We start from the raw sequence: 20,354 nt of genomic DNA on the forward strand, positions 1-20,354 counted from the left end.
ATAAAAGAAAATCTAACTCTAGCAGACTCTTTCACTTTGGCAGAGAAGTATGCACTTTAAGACGAGGCTCGTCGATGCACATTTAAGGCAAATTCGAGTGATCTAGAATATGAAGTCCCTCACTACTCTGAAAGAGATTCAAGTGATCTTGAATACGAGCCACACTCAACCGTTTACCCTTGTGGTCCACTGATCAACGTGAGCCTTTTTTTCGACTCAATAAAAAAAAAAGTAACAAGACAAATAAAACGATGAGTGTTAAAAAGCATTCAAAGACTTGAAGAAGTACCTGACATCACTTCCCCGACTACCTGTATTCCACGGTTCAAAAATTCTTCTTGATGCGGAAATCAGCTACAGAAATTCAAAAGCTAACTTTGGTGACAGTTGTTATAACCCAGAAGCTTAAGTTATACCTTCAGACGCAAGCAGTCATCCTCATTAAGCATTATTCCACCAAATCCAAATGCACGACGATAAAGGCGCAAACACTGGCGGATGCAAAGTTTTCTGACGCACGCAACAACTTAGCCCAAAAGGCGCACCAATGGTAGACGAACACTAGAAAGACACACTCGAAAGCAAGTTTTGTCCTTGTCGCCCCAAAAGATTATACATAGGAGAAACATGCACTAGCAGTTGAGCATCACTTTCTACTGCACGTTACATAGCCCTAGCTGACCTTTGCTCCATAATTCAGCTCTAGAATGGCCCAATACCGGCAGTTAAGCATCTCCTGTTGCATGTAACATGGCCCCAGCCTCACAGCTCCCTGACGTTCCTTCACGCCTGGCTTAGGCGACGCAACAGAGAAACCCAACGACACTTCAAAGGCAACTAAGTATGCCTTAGCCATGCCTGCTTCACCCGATGGAGACTTTTGGAATTTTCACATCGACGACCCATTCAACGACAAGGGCTCACGAGCAGGCGTGGTCCTTGTCATCCTAGACAATTCGATGCTAAAGCAAGCAATCACTCTAGGCTTCAAAGCATCCAACAACGAAGCAGAGTACGAAGCCCTACTAGCAGGCCTCCAAATGGAAAAAGACTTGGCAGTGAAAAAGCTTGCAATTCATTATGATTCCCAGCTAATCACCAGCCAGACTACTGGGGAGTACATGGCAAAACATCTGAAGATGGCGCAGTACCCAGAGAATGTACGCAAACAACTCGAGGTATTTCAGACTTACACTATCACTCAAGTTCCACGACCAGACAACGCCCACGCGGACGCGCTAGCCAGCCTAGGCTTCGCTCTCGACCACCAACTCAAATGCTCTATTCTGGTGAAGTATCTAGGCAAGCCAAGCATAAAGGCGAAGTCAACAACCGAGGTGTCGCAGGTTAGTAGAACTCCAAACTGCAAGATTCCATTATAGACTACCTGGTCAATAGCACACTCCCCATGAAAAAATTGGAGTCTAGAAAGCTCTAAACAAAGGCAGCACGCTACTATACGTGGAATGGCATTCTCATCCGAAGATTCTACAACGGACCACATCTTCGCTGCCTAACGCCTCCCGATAACCTAAAGGTTCTAAACTTAATCCATGAAGGTGTTTGTGGAAATTATTCCGAAGGTCGATCCTTAGCATAAAAGGCTCTAAACATAGGCTACTACTGGCCTACTATGCATCAAGACACTAAGGAGTTTGTACAAAAGTGTGATCGCTACCAACACTACCTGCCAGTGAACTACACCCGTAGATGAGTCATTGGCCGTTCATGCAGTGGACAATCGACTTGGCAGGGCCAATGCCGCCTACTACTGGGGGCAGAGGCATGATGATCGTGGCAACTGACTACTTCACCAAGTAGGTGGAAGCAGAGCCTATGATAACCACAACTTAGACGGACATAGAGCGTATCATATTGAGGAACATCATTTACTAATTTGGCATCCCTCAATCCATCATCATAGACAACGGTCCATAATTCGTAGGCAAAGATTTGGTGAAGTTCTTCCAAAATTATGGCATCAAGTAGCGCATGTCCATGCCGAGGTATCCTCAAGGCAATGGGCAGGCCGAACATCCAACAAGATGATTCTCAATTGCCTCAAGAAATCCCTCTCCGATAAGAAGGGAAAATGGCCAAGCGAACTTCCCGGATGTCTATGAGCGTATCGCACAACCAAACGATAAATAACCGGTGAAACTCCTTTCTTTTTGGCATTAGGTTCAAAAGTAATCATTCATCCAAATGTCATCGTGCCAAGTATCAGTACTCTATTTCAAGCATCGAGCAGAACAGAAAGGAGATGGCCCCAAACTTAGATCTGGCAAAGGATAAACGTGAGAAGGCTATCACTGCATTGCAGCCTACCAACAACAGCTCATCTCCAACTAAAACAAAAGGGCCAAAATCCAGCAGTTCCAGCCTGGAGATCGATTCCTAAGAAAAGCCTTCATTATTGCCCGCAGAGAAGGCACCAAAAAGATGGATCCCATTTGGGAATGTCTTTACAAGATCAACAGAGTAGGCAGCAAGGGTAGTTACACCCTCACCACCGTGAACGACAAAGAGATCGAAAAGCAGTGGAACGCCTACAATCTGATGATGTACCATAAGTGACCTCCCGCTACATCAAAGCTCGAAGACTCAAACAGCTCGACAGGTACCACCTTGCAAGCCGAGGACTATTTAGTTGTTATGCAGTTCCTACCGTACAGCTAAGTTTTCGTTCATTTCATTCGTTTTTCAATGAGGAATTCAGAAGTAACCTACAACTTGACTCAACTACTTGCTTACAATAATTGATCACTCATGCACTTCAAAAAAAGATCATGCCCTTCTTAGGGACTTATCGCATGAATTGCGCCCCTTGGGGACCAACCATGCTCTCCAGTGTGAAAAGGTAAACCAATTCCCTAATACCCACATGGGTCTACTCCCCAATACAGGAAGATAAAATATACACTCCAAATATCCAAACATGGATGAGTCGGGCTGCCCTGGTGTAACTAGGTGCACGATGGCTTGTGCCGGGATTCCTAGATGTAGCCACAATGGTCTTTTTCAAAGCTTAGCTAACTCAAGGATTTTACGTCTCATGGCCTAATCCGTGAGGAACCGGGCTTCAGAGATGAATGAGGCACATACTTAGTACGCCCTATGAGCAGTTGCCCTGGAACCCTAAAGCTGCTACCAAGTGCACTAAGGTAGCCTACAGTTTCTAGAAGATTGCCTAAAGCTTGCCTTTCGAGCAGTAAGCCACGCTAAACTTATACAACTGCATATTTCTTGTGAAAGGTTAAACAGTTAACGTGCATATACAAAGTTCTATCCACTGCCAACATGTTATGCAGTCGATAAGCTTCACCTCTGCCAAGTGCGGAATGATTGTCTAGATTTACACTAATTCCTAAAGTGTTGTGATACATGTTATGCAACCTATGGAATTGGTTACATAAAAAGCAAAGAGTTCGTTGGGACCCTTACTTATGCAATTCTATACAACCGCGTACTTTTGCTACGAAAGGTTAGCAAATTTCATGACCCAAAAATCTTTAGTATATTGTGATGCAGGCCAAGGTTAACAGCCAAGTGGTCACACAGACACGTCTACTTCTGTAAGTAAGGCGTTCAGCTGCCGACCATATAGCTAACAACTTTGCAAAAGTTCTATACCAACATATATGGTTGCATAGGTTACGCAGGCCTGTCTGCTTATAGAAAAGCAGCACACCTGCCACTGGTCTAAAGGTCACAGGTTAGGCGTAAACAAAATAAGCAAAAAAAAAAAAAAAAAGCGGAGGAAGCAAGTTTATTAAATTTTCTAGCAAAATTGATAAACAAATAACAAGGGCTGAAAGCCGAATGATTGGCCTAACTCTGAACAAGTGAAGCATTGAGCCCAGCTTTCTCACCCTTCAACTGATTATTCTCCTCGAGCAGACCAACACGGAGCATTGCAGCTCATCCACTTCCTTCTTCAGACTTTTGTTGACCTTCGGTGCACCTTAGAGTTCCAACACTTGGGGTTCAAGCCTATTGATGATCTTCTTGAAGTGGATCACTTAATTATAAGCAGCAATTAACTCTTCATCCTTTGCATAAGCAGCAGAACGAAGCTAAAAAATGGAATGCTTAAGATCTTGAATCTGAGGTATGTAACATCTAATCTGCTTCTCTGCACTTTCATACTTAACTTAGATCGCGTTAAGCCTAGTCTTCATATCAACGATCTCTTGGCGAGCGGTCTCAAGCTGCAGAGAAGTAGGGGCAAAGATATTAAACCCCTTCAAAGCAATGAGCTCAGACTCCAACCTTTTGATCTTCTCGGCAGAGGAATAAGCTTCAGCTGCCTAATCTTTGCCACCTCCTTGGCAGCCTTGGTATCCTTTTGATTAAGGAGCATAGACTCAGGTGCCAAAATCATCATTTTCTGCATCGTAGCAAGCAGAGCAGTTCTTCTATATTTAGTCGTATGCTTCACAAAGGAACTTGGGTAAACAACCCCTTTAACGCCATCAGCAAGCTTGGTATACGCGTCCATGCCTTCAAGCAGACTTGGTTTCAAGAGCACACAAATCTTAGCAGCCTCCTTAGAAACAGGCTTGGTGGTTTTCTCACAATTGCCCACGTGAGTAGTCTTTTCTTTCTCAGCAGGCGAATTAGTCTCAACAACAAAGGGAATGGACCTTGGTGCCACTTTAGGAGCAAAGTCCACCTTATCGCTATTCATAATAGTAAGCCTCTCCAAATGTGAACTGGACTTAGCTCTCAACGGATGTCCTGGTATACTTCGGCACTAGGGACATAACAGAACCTATACGCTAAGCAATCCTATCAGCAATCGTACTGGTCATTTTCGGCATGGCATGCGCCACATGCTCAGATCTAGCAGCTTTATTTTTCTTCTCATTGGAAAAAATCAAGTCAATCACAAGCCTCTTGGCAGCAGGCGGACCCTCACGAGCAGTGGAGGAAGTCTTTGATTTTTTTTCTCAACTAGCATCTCTTGAGCAAGTTGGGAAGATTTCTTCTTTCAACCTTCATTCATAGTAGGTCCACGATAGCGATCGGATGAGCCAATGCATCCATCTTGATCCTCTTTGTCTTCTCTCTCGGGAACAGCCCACCATTCTCCCGATGATGAGGACTAAATAGCCTATGCCATTCACGGTACTCAGCGGGAGAGCTCAACCCATGATGGCTTTTCCCTCATTTTTTTTCTCTTGGACCAACAAGCAGAGAGCTTGCATACCCAGCATTCCAGCAGCCCATGAGGCCCACAACTTCCTCATTTCTCTCAATCGCCAGCCTGGTCCACGTTAGCTCCAAGAGACTAAAAAACATGAGCCATGCGGCTCATCTAGCACTACGCCCAGTTCCTTAATCTGCGGCCCCAACCACACAACTGCCTTGGGCTTTAGCCAAGCTGAGTAGTTTAAGCAGTGGTCTCTGCCACAACACTCCTCGACCTATGCCGAGCTGACTCTTGGCTCCTACCAACCAACTCTTAGCTCCTACTAGCCGACTTGCTGCACCACCCTGATGGCTGCCCCGCGACAGCACTATCTAAGAAGAAGATAAGGAAAATTAAATTTTCTTACCTCAATGCAGCTCGAAGAAGATGAAGAAAACAACGAAAGATGGTCATTTGCACGAGCAAGTGTAAAAGATTGCTAGGGGAGGGGGAACAAATATCCTTTAACTTTCTCTTTTTTGAAGGATAGAATAAATTGCTCTCCGAAGTTTATTTAATCATCTACTTAAGGTAAACTTAAACAAACTTTAGAAGTGATTAATTTCCCTTTCCTAGAAGGATCTAATTTCCAATTAAAGAGGGAATCTACATCAAAATAGGAAATAATCCTATGTTTCCTAAAGCAAGAGATGAGCTCTCCACCTGCTGCTCTTTCCTGCAAGTAGCCCAACAAGTGTGGGGGCATTTATGGAACCAAAAATAATCAAGAAAATTATGTAGGCGACACATGGACTTTTGGGTTAAAAAGACAAAATTATCCTTGAGGCACACTAGGATTCCCATGCGCATGCAACGGATAATAACGGCTCAATCAAGGTCAAAAGTGATCAAAATGGTATTTATTCAAAACCCTCTCATCACTCCTCATCAAATCACCATCCATAAGGTAACTCCCAATTATTCTTTTCAAATTGGGATTACTTACCAAATTAATTGCAGGATATTATTTGACATAATATCTTGCAATAATATTCAAAACATCACCATAAGTGGCCAGTCCCTATTTCTCCAAATAGGGCCGGCCACACCCCTATATATAGCCCCATATTTCTCCAAAAACCTAAGTCCAATTCTCTCCTAAAATTCTCTAAACACTTTCTCTTTCAAATTCTAACATTGGCATCAGAGACTCTTCGGCCAAAGCACCCCCCCCAAAAAAAATCATCGTGAGCGCGTGAGGCTCTTGGCCTTGATCTTAAGTGTTAATTATTTTGCAGGTACATTTTCATCCAAGAAGAAGAAGGTGGAAATTTGCATCCACAGTTATACATTCAATTACTAGTATTGCAAATATTGGTCCTTAAGATTAGTATAACTCCTTACTGTAGTCTTTGATATTGAAATCGATAGAAGTGATCCCTAATTTATACACCTTCAAACATTTGATCATTCCGTAAAATATATAGCAATATCCTCATTAAGTGGAGGGGTTGGTTTGACAAAAATACCCTTAAAAAAATGGTCACACGTAGTCGTTCACGTGACAATTTAACGAGGTTATTCACAGATTTTTCATGGAATGACCAAAATGATTTACGGTGGGCAAATTTAGGGACCACTTATAACGATTTTCATTGTCAGAGACCAAAGTGAGGAGTTGTATGCCAATTTCAGAAACTATTTTGGCAAAAGTAAACGCTTGTAGCCAATTGCTACGCCTTTTTCATTTTGATGACTTCTAATATCCTAAAATTATTGATTAAACATACATGATCTAGCAGACGGACCAATTACCACCAAAAGTCAGTCCTCTTCACCAACCTGTTAATTTAGTGTGGGAGGGAGCGTAGTATTATCCCGAATCTCTTCTCTGTACTATAAAGAATGGCAGAATTGTAGCATGACCAATGAACATTATGTAAAGGGAAATCTGAAGAAGTATCATAACTTATTTTCAATAAATTATGGATGCAGACAATAAGCCAGCCAGTTCTACTGAAAGAAATTTCAGTTAGAAAGGAAATGTAAAAAAGTCCATTCTGGCATGTTTACAACGCCATTTTTTGTGTGGGTGCTTATAGCTTCAATGGTAAAAAGTTAATCCCTATATCGAAAAGTTTGGTTATTGTCTTCCTCTTCTTTTGTTTGTACAAGCGATATTACGGAAGAAGAAAATTAAATTTAAGACTTTGAGGATATGAATAAATATTCTTAACCAACTAAGCTACAAATTTCTTATATCTTTTTCATCTTCTTCTATAAATGAAATAAAAAAAATAAAAAAACGGCTAGTTTTCCTCACGTAACGACCAAACAACTTCAAAAGTGTGAGTGATGTAAATTTTCTTAACCTTTTGACCTACAAGCATTTTGCTATCTGATGTAAAATTGAAAGGGCATTATTGTTGTTATTGAATTTTTAAGGCCTATAAGGATGCCCAAATTAGAGCTCAAATATTAATTCGATGTTTTGGGCATTTTTTTTTTTTTTCCGGTAGTCGCTCTTAATTAATAATTCAGCATCACCTACCTCTCTACAACAAGGAAGTTTGGTTCCAAAAAAGTAGATAAACTTCACTTTGTTATAAATAGGTCAAAGTTAGAGAGATAACCTTTTAGTGAATGGAGTAAGTCAGGTGTAAAATGTCACACTGAAACTATAGCACAAGAGGATAAGAAATAAAAGACGGAGGAATAGATGATGTTATTGATCTTTTCTCTCGTTCTCTTCTACTATATTGATTGATAGTAGTGGGAGTGCTTTATTTATAGAGCAACTCCGTATTATTATATTTTGAATATTTACACCACACCTTTGACAAATGATCTCCACATATCAATATTCTGCCAAGGTTTTCAATGTTGTGACAAGGTTTTCAATACTGTGGCAAGGTTTTCAATACGATGGCATTCATTACCCACTAGTATTTTCAACACTCCCCCTTGAATGCCCACATATCAACATCAGTTGCCTCGTTAAAACCTTGATTGGAAAAACCTAGTGGGACAAAACCATAGCGAAGGAAAAAGAGTACAACTTTTCCTGGATTGTTGATGTAGTGTCAAGTATGCTTATGTTGCCTCGTTAAAACCTTGATAGGAAAAACCCAATGGGAAAAATCCTAATCGAAGGGAAAAGAGTACAACAAGCATGTATCATGGATGCTCCCCCTGATATGTATCTCCCCCTGATTCCGCATTCTCCAAATTTAGTTGTTTGGTAAGTCAATGTAATCCGATACTTTGCACTAACTTCTGAAACGTGCACTTTGGTAAAGATTTAGTGAACAAGTCTGCCAGATTTTCATTCAAACGGATTCGTCTGACTTCAATAACTTTAGCCTTCTGAAGCTTATGTGCACTAAAAAACTTTGGAGATATGTGTTTAGTCTTATCGCCCTTGATGAATCCTTCCTTCATTTGGGCAACACAGGCTGCATAATCTTCATGAATGACAGTTGGATTGTCTGTCTTCGAAGTTAAACCACATGAATTCCGGATATGATGGATCATTGATCTTAACCAAGAACATTCACGACTTGCTTCACGTAAAGCAAGTATTTCTGAATGATTTGAAGATGTAGCAACTAATGTTTGCTTGGTTGAGCGCCATGAGATTGTTGTATCTCCATTCTTAAACACATATCCAATTTGTGAGCGGGCTTTATGCGAATCAGAAAAAAAACCAACATCTGCATATCCAACAAGGACCTGGTCATTTGTGGAGTTCTTTGAGTAGAAGAGACCCATGTCTGTTGTCCCACGAAGGTATCGCAATACATCTTTGATACCCTTCCAATGGTGAATTGTTGGAGCAGAGCTATACCTTGCTAACAAGTTAACTGAAAAAGCTATATCTGGTCTAGTACATTGTGCTAAATACAACAAAGCACCTACTGCACTCAGATATGGTACTTCTGGACCAAGGACTAGTTCATCATCTTCTTTTAGATGGAATGGATCTTTCTTAATGTCCAAAGAACAAACGACCATTGGCGTGCTGAGTGGATAAGCTTTCTCCATACCAAATTTCTTCAGAATTTTTTCAATGCAAGCTGATTGGTGGACCAAAATTCCACTAGCACAATGCTTGATCTGCAGGCCGAGACAAAATTTTGTTTTTCCAAGGTTTTTCATTTCAAATTCGTTTTTCAGATATTCAGCAGTTTTATTGAGCTCTTCAGGAGTTCCAACTAGGTTTATATCATCAACATATACTGCCACTATAACGAATCCAGAATTGGATTTCTTAATGAACACACAAAGGCAAATGACATTGTTGATATACCCTTCTTTGATCAAATACTCACTGAGACGATTATACCATATTCATCCAGATTGTTTTAGCCCATACAATGATCACCTTAATTTGATCGAGAGCATACCTCGTGGTTTGTTACTTGTTTCAGGCAACTTAAGTCCTTTTAGGACTTTCATATATATATGTCAGTATCTAATTCTCCATATAGATACGCGGTGATAACATCCATAAGTCGCATGTCAAGTCTTTCTCAAAACACTAAACTTATTAAGTAACGAAATGTAATTGCGTCCATTACAGGATAGTATGTCTCCTCATAATCAATTCCAGGTCTTTAAGAAAAGCCTTGTGCAACAAGTCGTGCTTTATATCTTGCAATCTCGTTTTTCTCATTGTGTTTCCTTGTGAATACCCATTTGTAACCCACGAGGTTTACACTAGGAGGGGTTTGGACCACTGGTCCAAAAACATTCCGCCTTTCCAAGGAATTTAATTCTGCCTCGATTGCATCTTTCCACTTAGGCCCATCATGTCTCTGTTTGCATTCATCAACAGAGCAGGGCTCAATATTATCACTTAAGATGATTTCAATGGCTACTGCGAATGCAAACATATCATCGATGATTATTTCATTCTGATCCCACAATTCATTTGTACATGCATAATTTATGGAGATTTCTTTGCTTTCATGTACTTCTGTCTTTTCAAGGACATGTGTCTCATCAAGGACATTGTCTTTTTCTGGAAGTCCAGAATCATGAATTATAGATTTATCATTCATTTTCTCTTCCTAAATGATTTCATTTGGATTCAATTGTGCCCTCGACTTTCTCTTTCGAGGGGCTGAATCTTTTGAACCTGGGGGTCTACCACGCTTCAGGCGTGCACCAGATGAATCATTCGCTGCCATTTTATTTTATCCAACAGAGACATCAATTCTTGCAGGTGCATTTACAGCTGGTATATGTGATTTTGTCACTTTCATAGCATCATTAAATGCATCTGGCATTTGATTGGCAATGCTTTAAAGATGAACGATCCTTCTCACTTCATTTTCACATTGAATGCTGCGAGGATCAAAATGAGACAAGGTGGGAACGACCTATGTCAGCTCTTTCCGTTCTTCTGGAACGGTCTTTTCTCCCCCCTAACGACAGGAAGACTATCTCATCAAAGTGACAATCAGCAAAAGGAACTGTAAACATATCACCTGTCAAGGGTTCCAAATATCTAATGATGGATGGTGAATCAAAACCCACGTAAATTCCCAGTCTACGCTGAGGTCCCATTTTAGTGTGTTGCGGCGGTGCAATAAACACATAAATAGCACAACCAAAAACTCGTAAATGTGAAATGTTTGGCTGATGTCCAAACATGAGTTATACTTAGGAGTATTGATGGTTGGGTATAGGTCTCAATCGAACCTATGATGCAGCATGTAAGATGGCATGTCCCCATGTAGAGACTGGTAATTTGGTTTTCATAAGCAGAGTGCGAGCTATTAACTGAAGCAGCTTGATCAATGCTTCTGCTAAACCATTTTGAGTATGGACATGAGGAACAAGGTGTTCAACATCAATGCCCAATGTCATGCAATAATCATCAAAGGTTTGAGACGTAAATTTTCTAGCGTTATCAAGTCGGATTAACTTAATGGGATAATGTGGGAACTATGCTCGTAACTTAATTATTTGAGCAAGAAGTCTCGCAAAGGCTACATTCTGAGTAGACAAGAGACAAACATGTAACCATCAGGTAGATGCATCAACCAAAACCATAAAATATAGGCCCACAAATATCCCCTTGAATTCTTTGTAGAAATGATGGGGATTCAACATCAACCTTTAGTTGTGATGGTCTAATTACCAACTTCCCTTGAGAACAAGCTTTGCAAGAGTTATCATTTGAGATAGCAATGTGTCTGCTCACTAATTGATGTCCATTAGAGTTGGTAATGATCCTACGCATCATAGTAAATCCTGGATGACCCAGACAGTCATGCCAAAACATGTAAACCTTTGAATCAATGAACTTCTGGTTCATGACAGTATGTGATTCAATTGTCCTTATGTATGTATAATACAATCCACTCGACAAACCACGCAACTTCTCCAATATACGCTTCTGGGTATCATTGGACGTAATGCATAGATACTTAACATTTTCTGCACTTTTCGTTTCAATGTGGTATCCATTTAAGCGTATATCTTTGAAACTCAACAAATTTCGAGTAGATCGAGTAGCATACAATGCATTCTGTATGGACAATATTGTTCCATTTGGTAACATAATTTGGGCTTTCCCTGAGCCTTCAATTACATCTGAAGGTCCTGATATTGTTGTTACCCCTACTCTTGTAAGTATTAAGCTTGAGAAATACTTTCAATCACAAAGTATTGTATGTGTGGTTGCGCTGTCTGCAAGACAAATATCTTCGCCATTTCTCATACTCTGAGAATAACCACAGTTTTTATCCATGCTTTCTGAGTAAATGGAATCACAGTTAACAAACAATTTATAACAGGAAATGCCACTTTTATTGAATTGAAATGCTAGTTTTCAGCATAATAAAAGTACATCAAACATAAATGATTTAGTCGGACCGGTATACTTCATTCCCCATTTCCACAATAAAGTCTAAACCATTTAGGTGGGTTGTGTTTAACTGCCTCGATAAGTCAAACACTGGATCAGGTATATCCATTGGTCTAGCCTGGTCAAGAAAATTGGTCTTGACTCCCTTCTCCTTGAAGGAGGCTTGATACAGATCCACCAGATGTTTTGGGGTACGACAAGTATGCGCCCAATGCCCATTGCCACCACACCTATGGCAGGCTCCTTCAGAGTTCTTGGGAGCATTGTTCATATGAGCTTTGCCTTTGTAGCGATTCACATTTTTGAAGCTCGGGCCTAAATTATGCCTCAGAAACTGAACTCCATGGTTCTTGCCTTTCCTATTCCACCGACCTCGCTTGTGGCCACGTCCTCGTTTATGATTATCACCACCAGAGGATGTGGCGTTCACTTCGAGGGAAGCATCATTCACTTCTGGGAATGATGCAGATCCAGTGGGTCGGGAATGATGGTTTTTCATCAGGAGCTCATTGTTATGTTCAGCTACTAAGAGCACAGATATCAGCTGGTTGTACTCAGTGTAGCCTCGCGCTCTATACTACTGCTGCAGGAGCACGTTGGAGGTATGAAATGTGTTAAGAGTCTTTTCCAACATATGTTCCTTAGTAATAGTATCCCCACAGAGCTTCATCTGAGAGGTAATTCTGAACAACGCAGACTTGTACTCTGCCGCTGACTTGAAGTCCTGGATCCTCAGATGAGTCCACTCATAGCGAGCCCTTGGAAGAATCACCGTTGTCTGGTGATTGTATATGTTTCTCAAGGCATTCCAGAGAGCTAACGGATCTTCAACCGTTAAGTACTCGCTTTTTAGCACCTCATCAAGATGGCAACGAATGAAAATCATGGCCTTTGCCCGATCTTGAGAAGATGAGTTCTTCTCTTCCCTAATGGTATCTCTAAGATTCCCTGCTTCCAGATGGATCTTGGTATCCAGTACCCAGGTCAGGTAATTCTTCCGGATAATATCCAGGGCAGCAAATTTAAGCTTCACCAAGTTCGTCATTTTCTTTTCTGAAAGAAAATGAGATGTGTAAGAACTTGCAATAATATGTATTCTTGGAGGAATATAATGTTAGAACTTTTGGTTCTTACAAATTTTTCATTTTGATCTTCAGGCCAAAATGATAAGCACTCGAAACTTCTGACTCAAGATTTTCAGGGTGAATGAGGAGGGCAATTGTACCGCACCATTCTCATTGAAATAATGTAACATAGAATGGGCGATTATTCCGCACCACTCAAGTAGCAGGAAAATTTAAATACGCAAAGCAGGGTAGGCGATTATACCGCACCATCTAAAATTGTAATGAAATTAAACAGCAGGAAAATTTAAATATGCAGGGTAGGGTGGGCGATTATACCGCTCCACCTAAAATTTGCAGTAAAATTAAATCTGCAATCCAAGATAGACAATGATACCGCACCGTCTTGGATCGCCGTAAGAATAAATTTGCAATTCAATATGGATGATTGTACCGCACCATCTTGGATTGCAGTAAAATTAACATAAATAAACACTGGGTTAGTAATCAATATCCAAACCAAACAAGAAATCAAAGATGTATGTAACCGTTAGGTTGAGAACTAAGAGCAGGTATGAAGCAAACAGTTCGTCGCGAGGGTATACCGCGCAGTTGAGGCAGAGGAAGAAGATGAACAGTAAAAACCTTAGAGGAAACATTTTTTTCTTTCTTTCGTTCGGCGAAGAGAGATGAGAGAATAATTATATTTAGAGACTCGTGCTGATAACGTGTTACAAATAGGTCAAAGTTAGAGAGATAACCTTTTAGTGAATGGAGTAAGTCAGGTGTAAAATGTCACACTAAAACTATAGCACAAGAGGATAACAAATAAAAAACGGAGGAATAGATGATGTTATTGATCTTTTCTCTTGTTCTCTTCTACTATATCGATTAATAGCAGTCGGAGTGCTTTATTTATAGAGCAACTCCGTATTATTACATTTTGAATATTTACACCACACATTTGACAAATGATCTCCACATATCAATATTCTGCCAAGGTTTTCAATGTTGTGACAAGGTTTTCAATACTGTGGCAAGGTTTTCAATACTGTGGCATTCATTACCCACTAGTATTTTCAACACACATCAGATAAATGTGTGTACTGTTTTCTCTATATTTGTTGAATATATATCCATGCCAACAAATTATGATATCGGATAATAGTTTAAAGAGACCACATTTTCTGCAATTTGCTTGTAACTTGAGTGGTAAAACATTTTACCTTCAAGAGAAACTTACTTGCCACGATTTCATATTTATTTTTCTCATTGATCTTTTTTAATTTGGTTGGCATTTCTATTTATCTATTTACATGAGATGCAACTTATGACGCAAGGTGTACAACGAGAATAGGAGTTGGTCTTGAGTGCGACCAACTGTAGCATTCGACCTTCTCCATGTAATCGGTGACGCTATATGATTAACATCTTTTGAATAACTAGGGCAATTTTTGAGCACGTGTTAAGCATTTCAATGGACTGATGACGTCATTCATTAACTTAAAGAGAGAATTTATTTTGAGTTAGTGGTGTTAGCCGCACGATCTACATGGTCCATAGGTATGGACAATAGATTTTCTAGGCATGATGAAGTTATATTTACTTTCACCTTCACAGCCACACCAAGATTCCCTGCTTCTAGATAGATCTTAGTATCCAGTACCCAGGTCAGGTAATTCTTTCTGGTAATATCCAGGGCAACAAATTCAAGCTTAACTTGCAATAATATGTATTCCTGGAGGAATCTCATGTTGGAACTTCTGGTTCTTACAAATTTTTCATTTTGATCTTCAGGCCAAAATGATAAGCACTCGAAACTTCTAGCTCGAGATTTTCAGGGTGAATGAGGAGGGTGATTGTACCGCACCATTCTCATTGAAATAATGTAACATAGAATGGGCGATTATTCCGCACCACTCAAGTAGTAGGAAAATTTAAATATGCAGAGCAGGGCAGGCGATTATACCACACCACCTAAAATTGTAATGAAATTAAACAGCATGCAAATTTAAATATGCAGGGAAGGGTAGGCGATTATACCGCTCCACCTAAAATATGCAGTAAAATTAAATCTGCAGTACAAGATAGGCGATGATACCGCACTGTCTTGGATCGCAGTAAGAATAAATTTACAATTCAAGATGGGCGATTGTACCGCACCATCTTGAATTGCAGTAAAATTAACATAAATAAACACTGGGTTAGTAATCAATATCCAAACCAAACAAGAAATCAAAGATGTATGTAACCGTTAGGTTGAGAACTAAGAGCAGGTACGGAGCAAACAGTTCGTCGCGAGGGTATACCGCGCAATTGAGGCAGAGGAAGAAGATGAAAAGTAAAAACCTTAGAGGAAACATTTTTTTCTTTCTTTCGTTCAATGAAGAGAGATGAGAGAATAATTATATTTAGAGACTCGTGCTGATAACGTGTTATAAATAGGTCAAAGTTAGAGAGATAACCTTTTAGTGAATGGAGTAAGTCAGGTGTAAAATGTCACACTGAAACTATAGCACAAGAGGATAACAAATAAAAGACGGAGGAATAGATGATGTTATTGATCTCTTCTCTCGTTCTCTTCTACTATATCGATTGATAGCAGTCGGAGTGCTCTATTTATAGAGCAACTCCGTATTATTACATTTTGAATATTTACACCACACCTTTGACAAATGATCTCCACATATCAATATTCTGCCAAGGTTTTCAATACTGTGGCAAGGTTTTCAATATTGTGGCATTCATTACCCACTAGTATTTTCAACACACTTCAGATAAATGTGTGTACTGTTTTCTCTATATTTGTTGAATATATATCCATGCCAACAAATTATGATATCGGATAATAGTTTAAAGAGACCACATTTTTTGCAATTTGCTTGTAACTTGAGTGGTAAAACATTTTACCTTCAAGAGAAACTTACTTGCCACAATTTCATATTTATTTTTCTCATTGATCTTTTTTAATTTGGTTGGCATTTCTATTTATCTATTTACGTGAGATGCAACTTATGATGCAAGGTGTACAACAAGAATAGGAGTTGGTCTTGTGTGCGACCAACTGCAGCATTCGACCTTCTCCATGTAATCGGTGACGCTATATGATTAACATCTTTTGAATAACTAGGGCAATTTTTGAGCACGTATTAAGCATTTCAATAGACTGATGACGTCATTCATTAATTTAAAGAGAGAATTTATTCTAAGTTAGTGGTGCTAGCCACACGATCTACATGGTCCACAGGTATGGACAATAGAATTTCTAGGCATGATGAAGTTATTTTCACTTTCACCTTCACAGCCACACCAAGAATTTCACTCTTATTTGTCCAAAATCAAAAGAAATTTAACTTCTGTCTGTCCAAGAAAAAAAAAGGTAAATAAAACTAAACTAGTAACTTCATAAACCATCCGAGAATCTGAGATACAAGTACAGCCCACGGGCTAATTCTTGGTATTTTCACTATTTTCTTATTGTTCTTTTCTCCAACTTTTGTTTTGTAATCACTTGGCACTTCTTACTAGCATCATTAGATGCCAAACATAGCGTGCATAAAACTTCTTGTAATTGCTCATTAAATAAAATGAATTAAAAAATTAATTAATTAATAGATAGTAGATTCATTACACCTTCCCATACAACTTGGAAATGTGCTCCCACGCTCCTTGCCTCCCGATAGACAAACAAAATTGGTTTGCAGTTTAGTAGATACTAATTAAGTTGCATATAAAGATGATATCCATTGCAGTCCACTTTTGGAAAGTTCAAATATACCCTAGATGTAAAGGAAAAGAAAAGGGCAATTTACAAGTTGACCTATTTAAATCCCTTAGTGCTTTTTTTTTTTTTTTTTTTTGGGTAAAGTGCTATTCACATACCTATTTTTACCTCTCACACACCCTTGTTAACTGTTGGCCATTAATCTTCTTCAATTCATTCGATCTAACGGCAAAAAACCGAGAGAGGTGTGTGAGAAGTAAAAATGAGTGTGTGGATAACACAACCTTTTTTTTATCTGACCACCACATAAAGTTTATTTTATGTTTTCTTGTGAGTCACTAGTACTACATTTAATAGTATATTCACTGGTAAATAAGAGGTCTTAACCCATTGTTTGGATTAAGAAATTTAAGATTATTAAGAAATTTTAAAATAACGGAAATCGAAAGGATGGGATTTATTTTCTAAAATTTGTGAATTTTCTTGTTTGGTTAACTTAAAAGAATAATGAAATTGAATACAGGATTTCTTATTTTTAAATTGTTAACCATAAAAATTGGAAAATGACACATATTTACATAGAATTTAAACTTAGGAATTGGAGGTCCCAAATTCTAAGTTTTTTTTTCACGCATAAATTTTAAATTTCGATGTTTATGAATCCAAAAGGGAATTGGTGCATGTTAATTTATAAATTCTGACTTTTATCCAAATTTCAAGATTATTTCCTTCATCCAAACATAGTGTAAGTTTGACTCTTATAAAAGACAAATTTTTATACCATATTAGCTCAATCCTCACTCAATATCGTTGTATGAAAATAATTGCCTACTCTGAATGTTTGGTTAAAATTTAAAGTCCAAGCATATGACAAACGTATAACCAAGCCCCTTTATGGGGGAAGCATCCCCATTTTTTGAAGAAAAAAAATAGGGATTAGTTATAGAGCTCACTTCACATCAAACTTCAATGATTTGAAATGTTTATGTTGTAAATCTCGATTCATATATCATCCTTACAAAAATTCAATTCAATTTAAAACCATTTGCCCATTCAATTGTCACGATGAAATATCAATATTTCGTAGACCATAGTGTTCATCAATTTCTTTGAACTCAATTAGATGCCTCAAATATTACCGATTTGGCTAATATTTTGTAAGGATGATTTATGATGTGCAACTTGAAAAATAAACGGTTCGGATCGTTGGAATTTTACGTCGTTTGGGCCCCACAACTAATCCTTATTTTCTAAAAAAAAATGGAGATTCCTTCCCTTAAATACTCTGTACGTTTGACGTGGCATTTAAATACTAAAACAGTTTAGAAGTGATTTGATAACTATTTTTATTTTTTTTTTTTTTTTTGCTTTTTTGAAGATTGAAGATTTATTTAGTAACTATTCTTAGTTCGAAAACTAAAAACCAAAAACTTAAATGCATTTTTTTAGTTAACAAAATTTGGCTTGGTAAAAAAAATTGAAAATTAAAAGGGTTATCAAACATATGTTTCCTTAATTATTTTAATTAATAGTCATATGAGGGACATGACCTAAACTCGATATCCTTGAAAAACATATGAATCTACTACCAAAATATTTCCGCAAACGTTTATGTATTACATACTATTCAAATTTCCCGTACCCCATGTGTGAAGATTTTGTAACTTTAGTAGGAAAATATATCTTCACACGGTTTTTTTTTTCCTAATAAATAATAGAATATCTACATTAATTTATGAGGTGAGGAGGGTGATTCGAATATGAAATCAGTAACTTTTATAACTGTTCTAGTCTTCCATATAAAAACAACGGAAGAAAACTTGTAGCATGTTATTTCATGCAGTACGTAACAATTATGGTTCGATTTGGAATGCACCACAATACATACGTAGCCTGTTATAATTGATGTATGTGGTAATTTGATGACATGACACTACAATTTCATAAACCCTCCTCTCCTAATTAACCCTTGTGTTAAGGCGCTCTAGATCTCCTCTCCTATTAACACATGACCTGGTGGATCCTCACACCCATCGCCCTCAACAACTCCCACAAGCTTCCAAAATTATTTAGACCAATAATTATAATAAAATGTCATATGTTATAGATGGATGTGCAAAACAAGCATTTTTTTCCCATGTCAATCAGCTTAAAAAAAAACCCTATAAAAGCACGAAGAAATTAGAAAGAAAAAAATATTAAAGTTGATGTGAAAATGTACTTTGAGCGTTCCCCTTCCATGTGATATAGTTTAGAAGGAGTTTTGTTTGTTTTGAGATCTCATGCATGGGTGAAGCGACTTGTGATTAGGACTATCTTATCTTAAGCTCGAGCGGGGCCACAGCAAATGGGGTATTAAGACACCCTTAATACAGACACATGGGTAAGAGATACCATTGATGGTTTTGGTCTCACAAAGAGAAGACACCATTATTTTTAGGATTGAGTGCTTGTGATTTGATTTGCTTCCAGTCTATCATATTAATTTGAATTAGGAGTGGGCATGGTACTGCTTGATTTGGAATCAGTGAGACGTCATGTATGGTTGGTGTTAGTGGTAGAGTCAGAAATTGAAGTTAGCAGGGGTCTCTAAGCCATATGAAAGAAATTGGACAAAAAATAATATAACTTATGAGAGAAAAGTTCATTTTTGTAGTGGAATGGAAAATTTTAATCAAAAGAGAAGAATGGAGTCATGGAAACAAAAAAAAAAAAAAAAAGATTGAAATAATTATATCATAAGCACCAAACTTCTTTATAAGTTCCTACATTGAAATTGAACAAAAATTATTGCACTGAATTGATAAAAAAATTATTCCTCTATGCCATATATATATATATATATATATATATATATATATATTTGTATTTATATATATATGCGTGGTTTCAATGTTCAACAAATCATGCAAAAGGTTGACTAACTAAGGAAGACTAGTTGATATAAGGATTTGGTTTCATAACAATACTACTGTAAAACACATTTTTTTGGTCAATTAGAGAAATATTGATGAGTCTATATTATACTATATATTTTACCCTAATCTTAGTATTAGTTTATTGGTTATTTTGGTAGAATTTTGATACTTTGTTATATATTTTCAATGTAAGACATGCGACTTCCTTTAGAGCAAAAAGTGATCAAACGGATGAATTTTGGAGTGATTCCAATTGGAGAATGTTCGTGATTCTTTCAAGATGATTGTATCAAAGTTTCACATTTTACTAAGCCGTTTGACCGTGGCGATGAAATAAAGGCCCAACATGCAGCTTTCCCAGATTGACCTTTTTGAACGTTTGGGCATTTTGAAGGTCAAGATGGCATATTTTGAGGAAGATTCCTTCTGAGGATTTGTAGGGGACTTCTTAAGCTTTAAAAAAAGACCTTTTGGGACCAAATTGGAGTTGATTTGGTCAATCAAAAGTCTGATTTTCTGAGAAGTCCGAATTTCAGTTTAAATAGGAAACCTTTTATTTTCTGTTTTATTATTTTATTATGTTTCCTAGTTTTATTCTAAGACTTTTTAGGGTTTTATTTTGTAGTAGTATAAATAA

At 38.1% G+C, this 20,354-nt stretch overlaps 1 protein-coding gene across 1 annotated transcript; it reads right to left on the reverse strand.

Annotated features, from left to right (window-relative positions):
* Positions 1-12,588: 12,588 nt before the first annotated feature.
* On the reverse strand, positions 12,589-13,056 carry LOC125475164. The gene is made up of 2 exons (XM_048579537.1): positions 12,854-13,056; positions 12,589-12,769 (listed from the first exon to the last, which is right to left on the reverse strand). Exons 1-2 carry the CDS (start codon positions 13,054-13,056, stop codon positions 12,589-12,591), a joined length of 384 nt encoding a protein of 127 aa, XP_048435494.1.
* Between the last annotated feature and the right edge of the window lie 7,298 nt (positions 13,057-20,354).

This window comes from the organism of the source record quoted next, unplaced genomic scaffold (genome assembly GCF_019419815.1).
Source record: "Pyrus x bretschneideri cultivar Hongxiangsu unplaced genomic scaffold, Pyrus_bretschneideri_v1 Contig14, whole genome shotgun sequence".
Lineage (NCBI taxonomy): Eukaryota > Viridiplantae > Streptophyta > Magnoliopsida > Rosales > Rosaceae > Pyrus > Pyrus x bretschneideri.

Excerpts from the sequence above, each read along its gene's own strand:
- LOC125475164 (XM_048579537.1), bottom strand. The coding sequence starts at position 13,056 with ATGACGAACTTGGTGAAGCTTAAATTTGCTGCCCTGGATATTATCCGG. Across the intron at positions 12,770-12,853 it reads GATGAGGTGCTAAAAAGCGA|GGCTCGCTATGAGTGGACTC; the intron begins GTACTTAACGGT and ends GATTCTTCCAAG.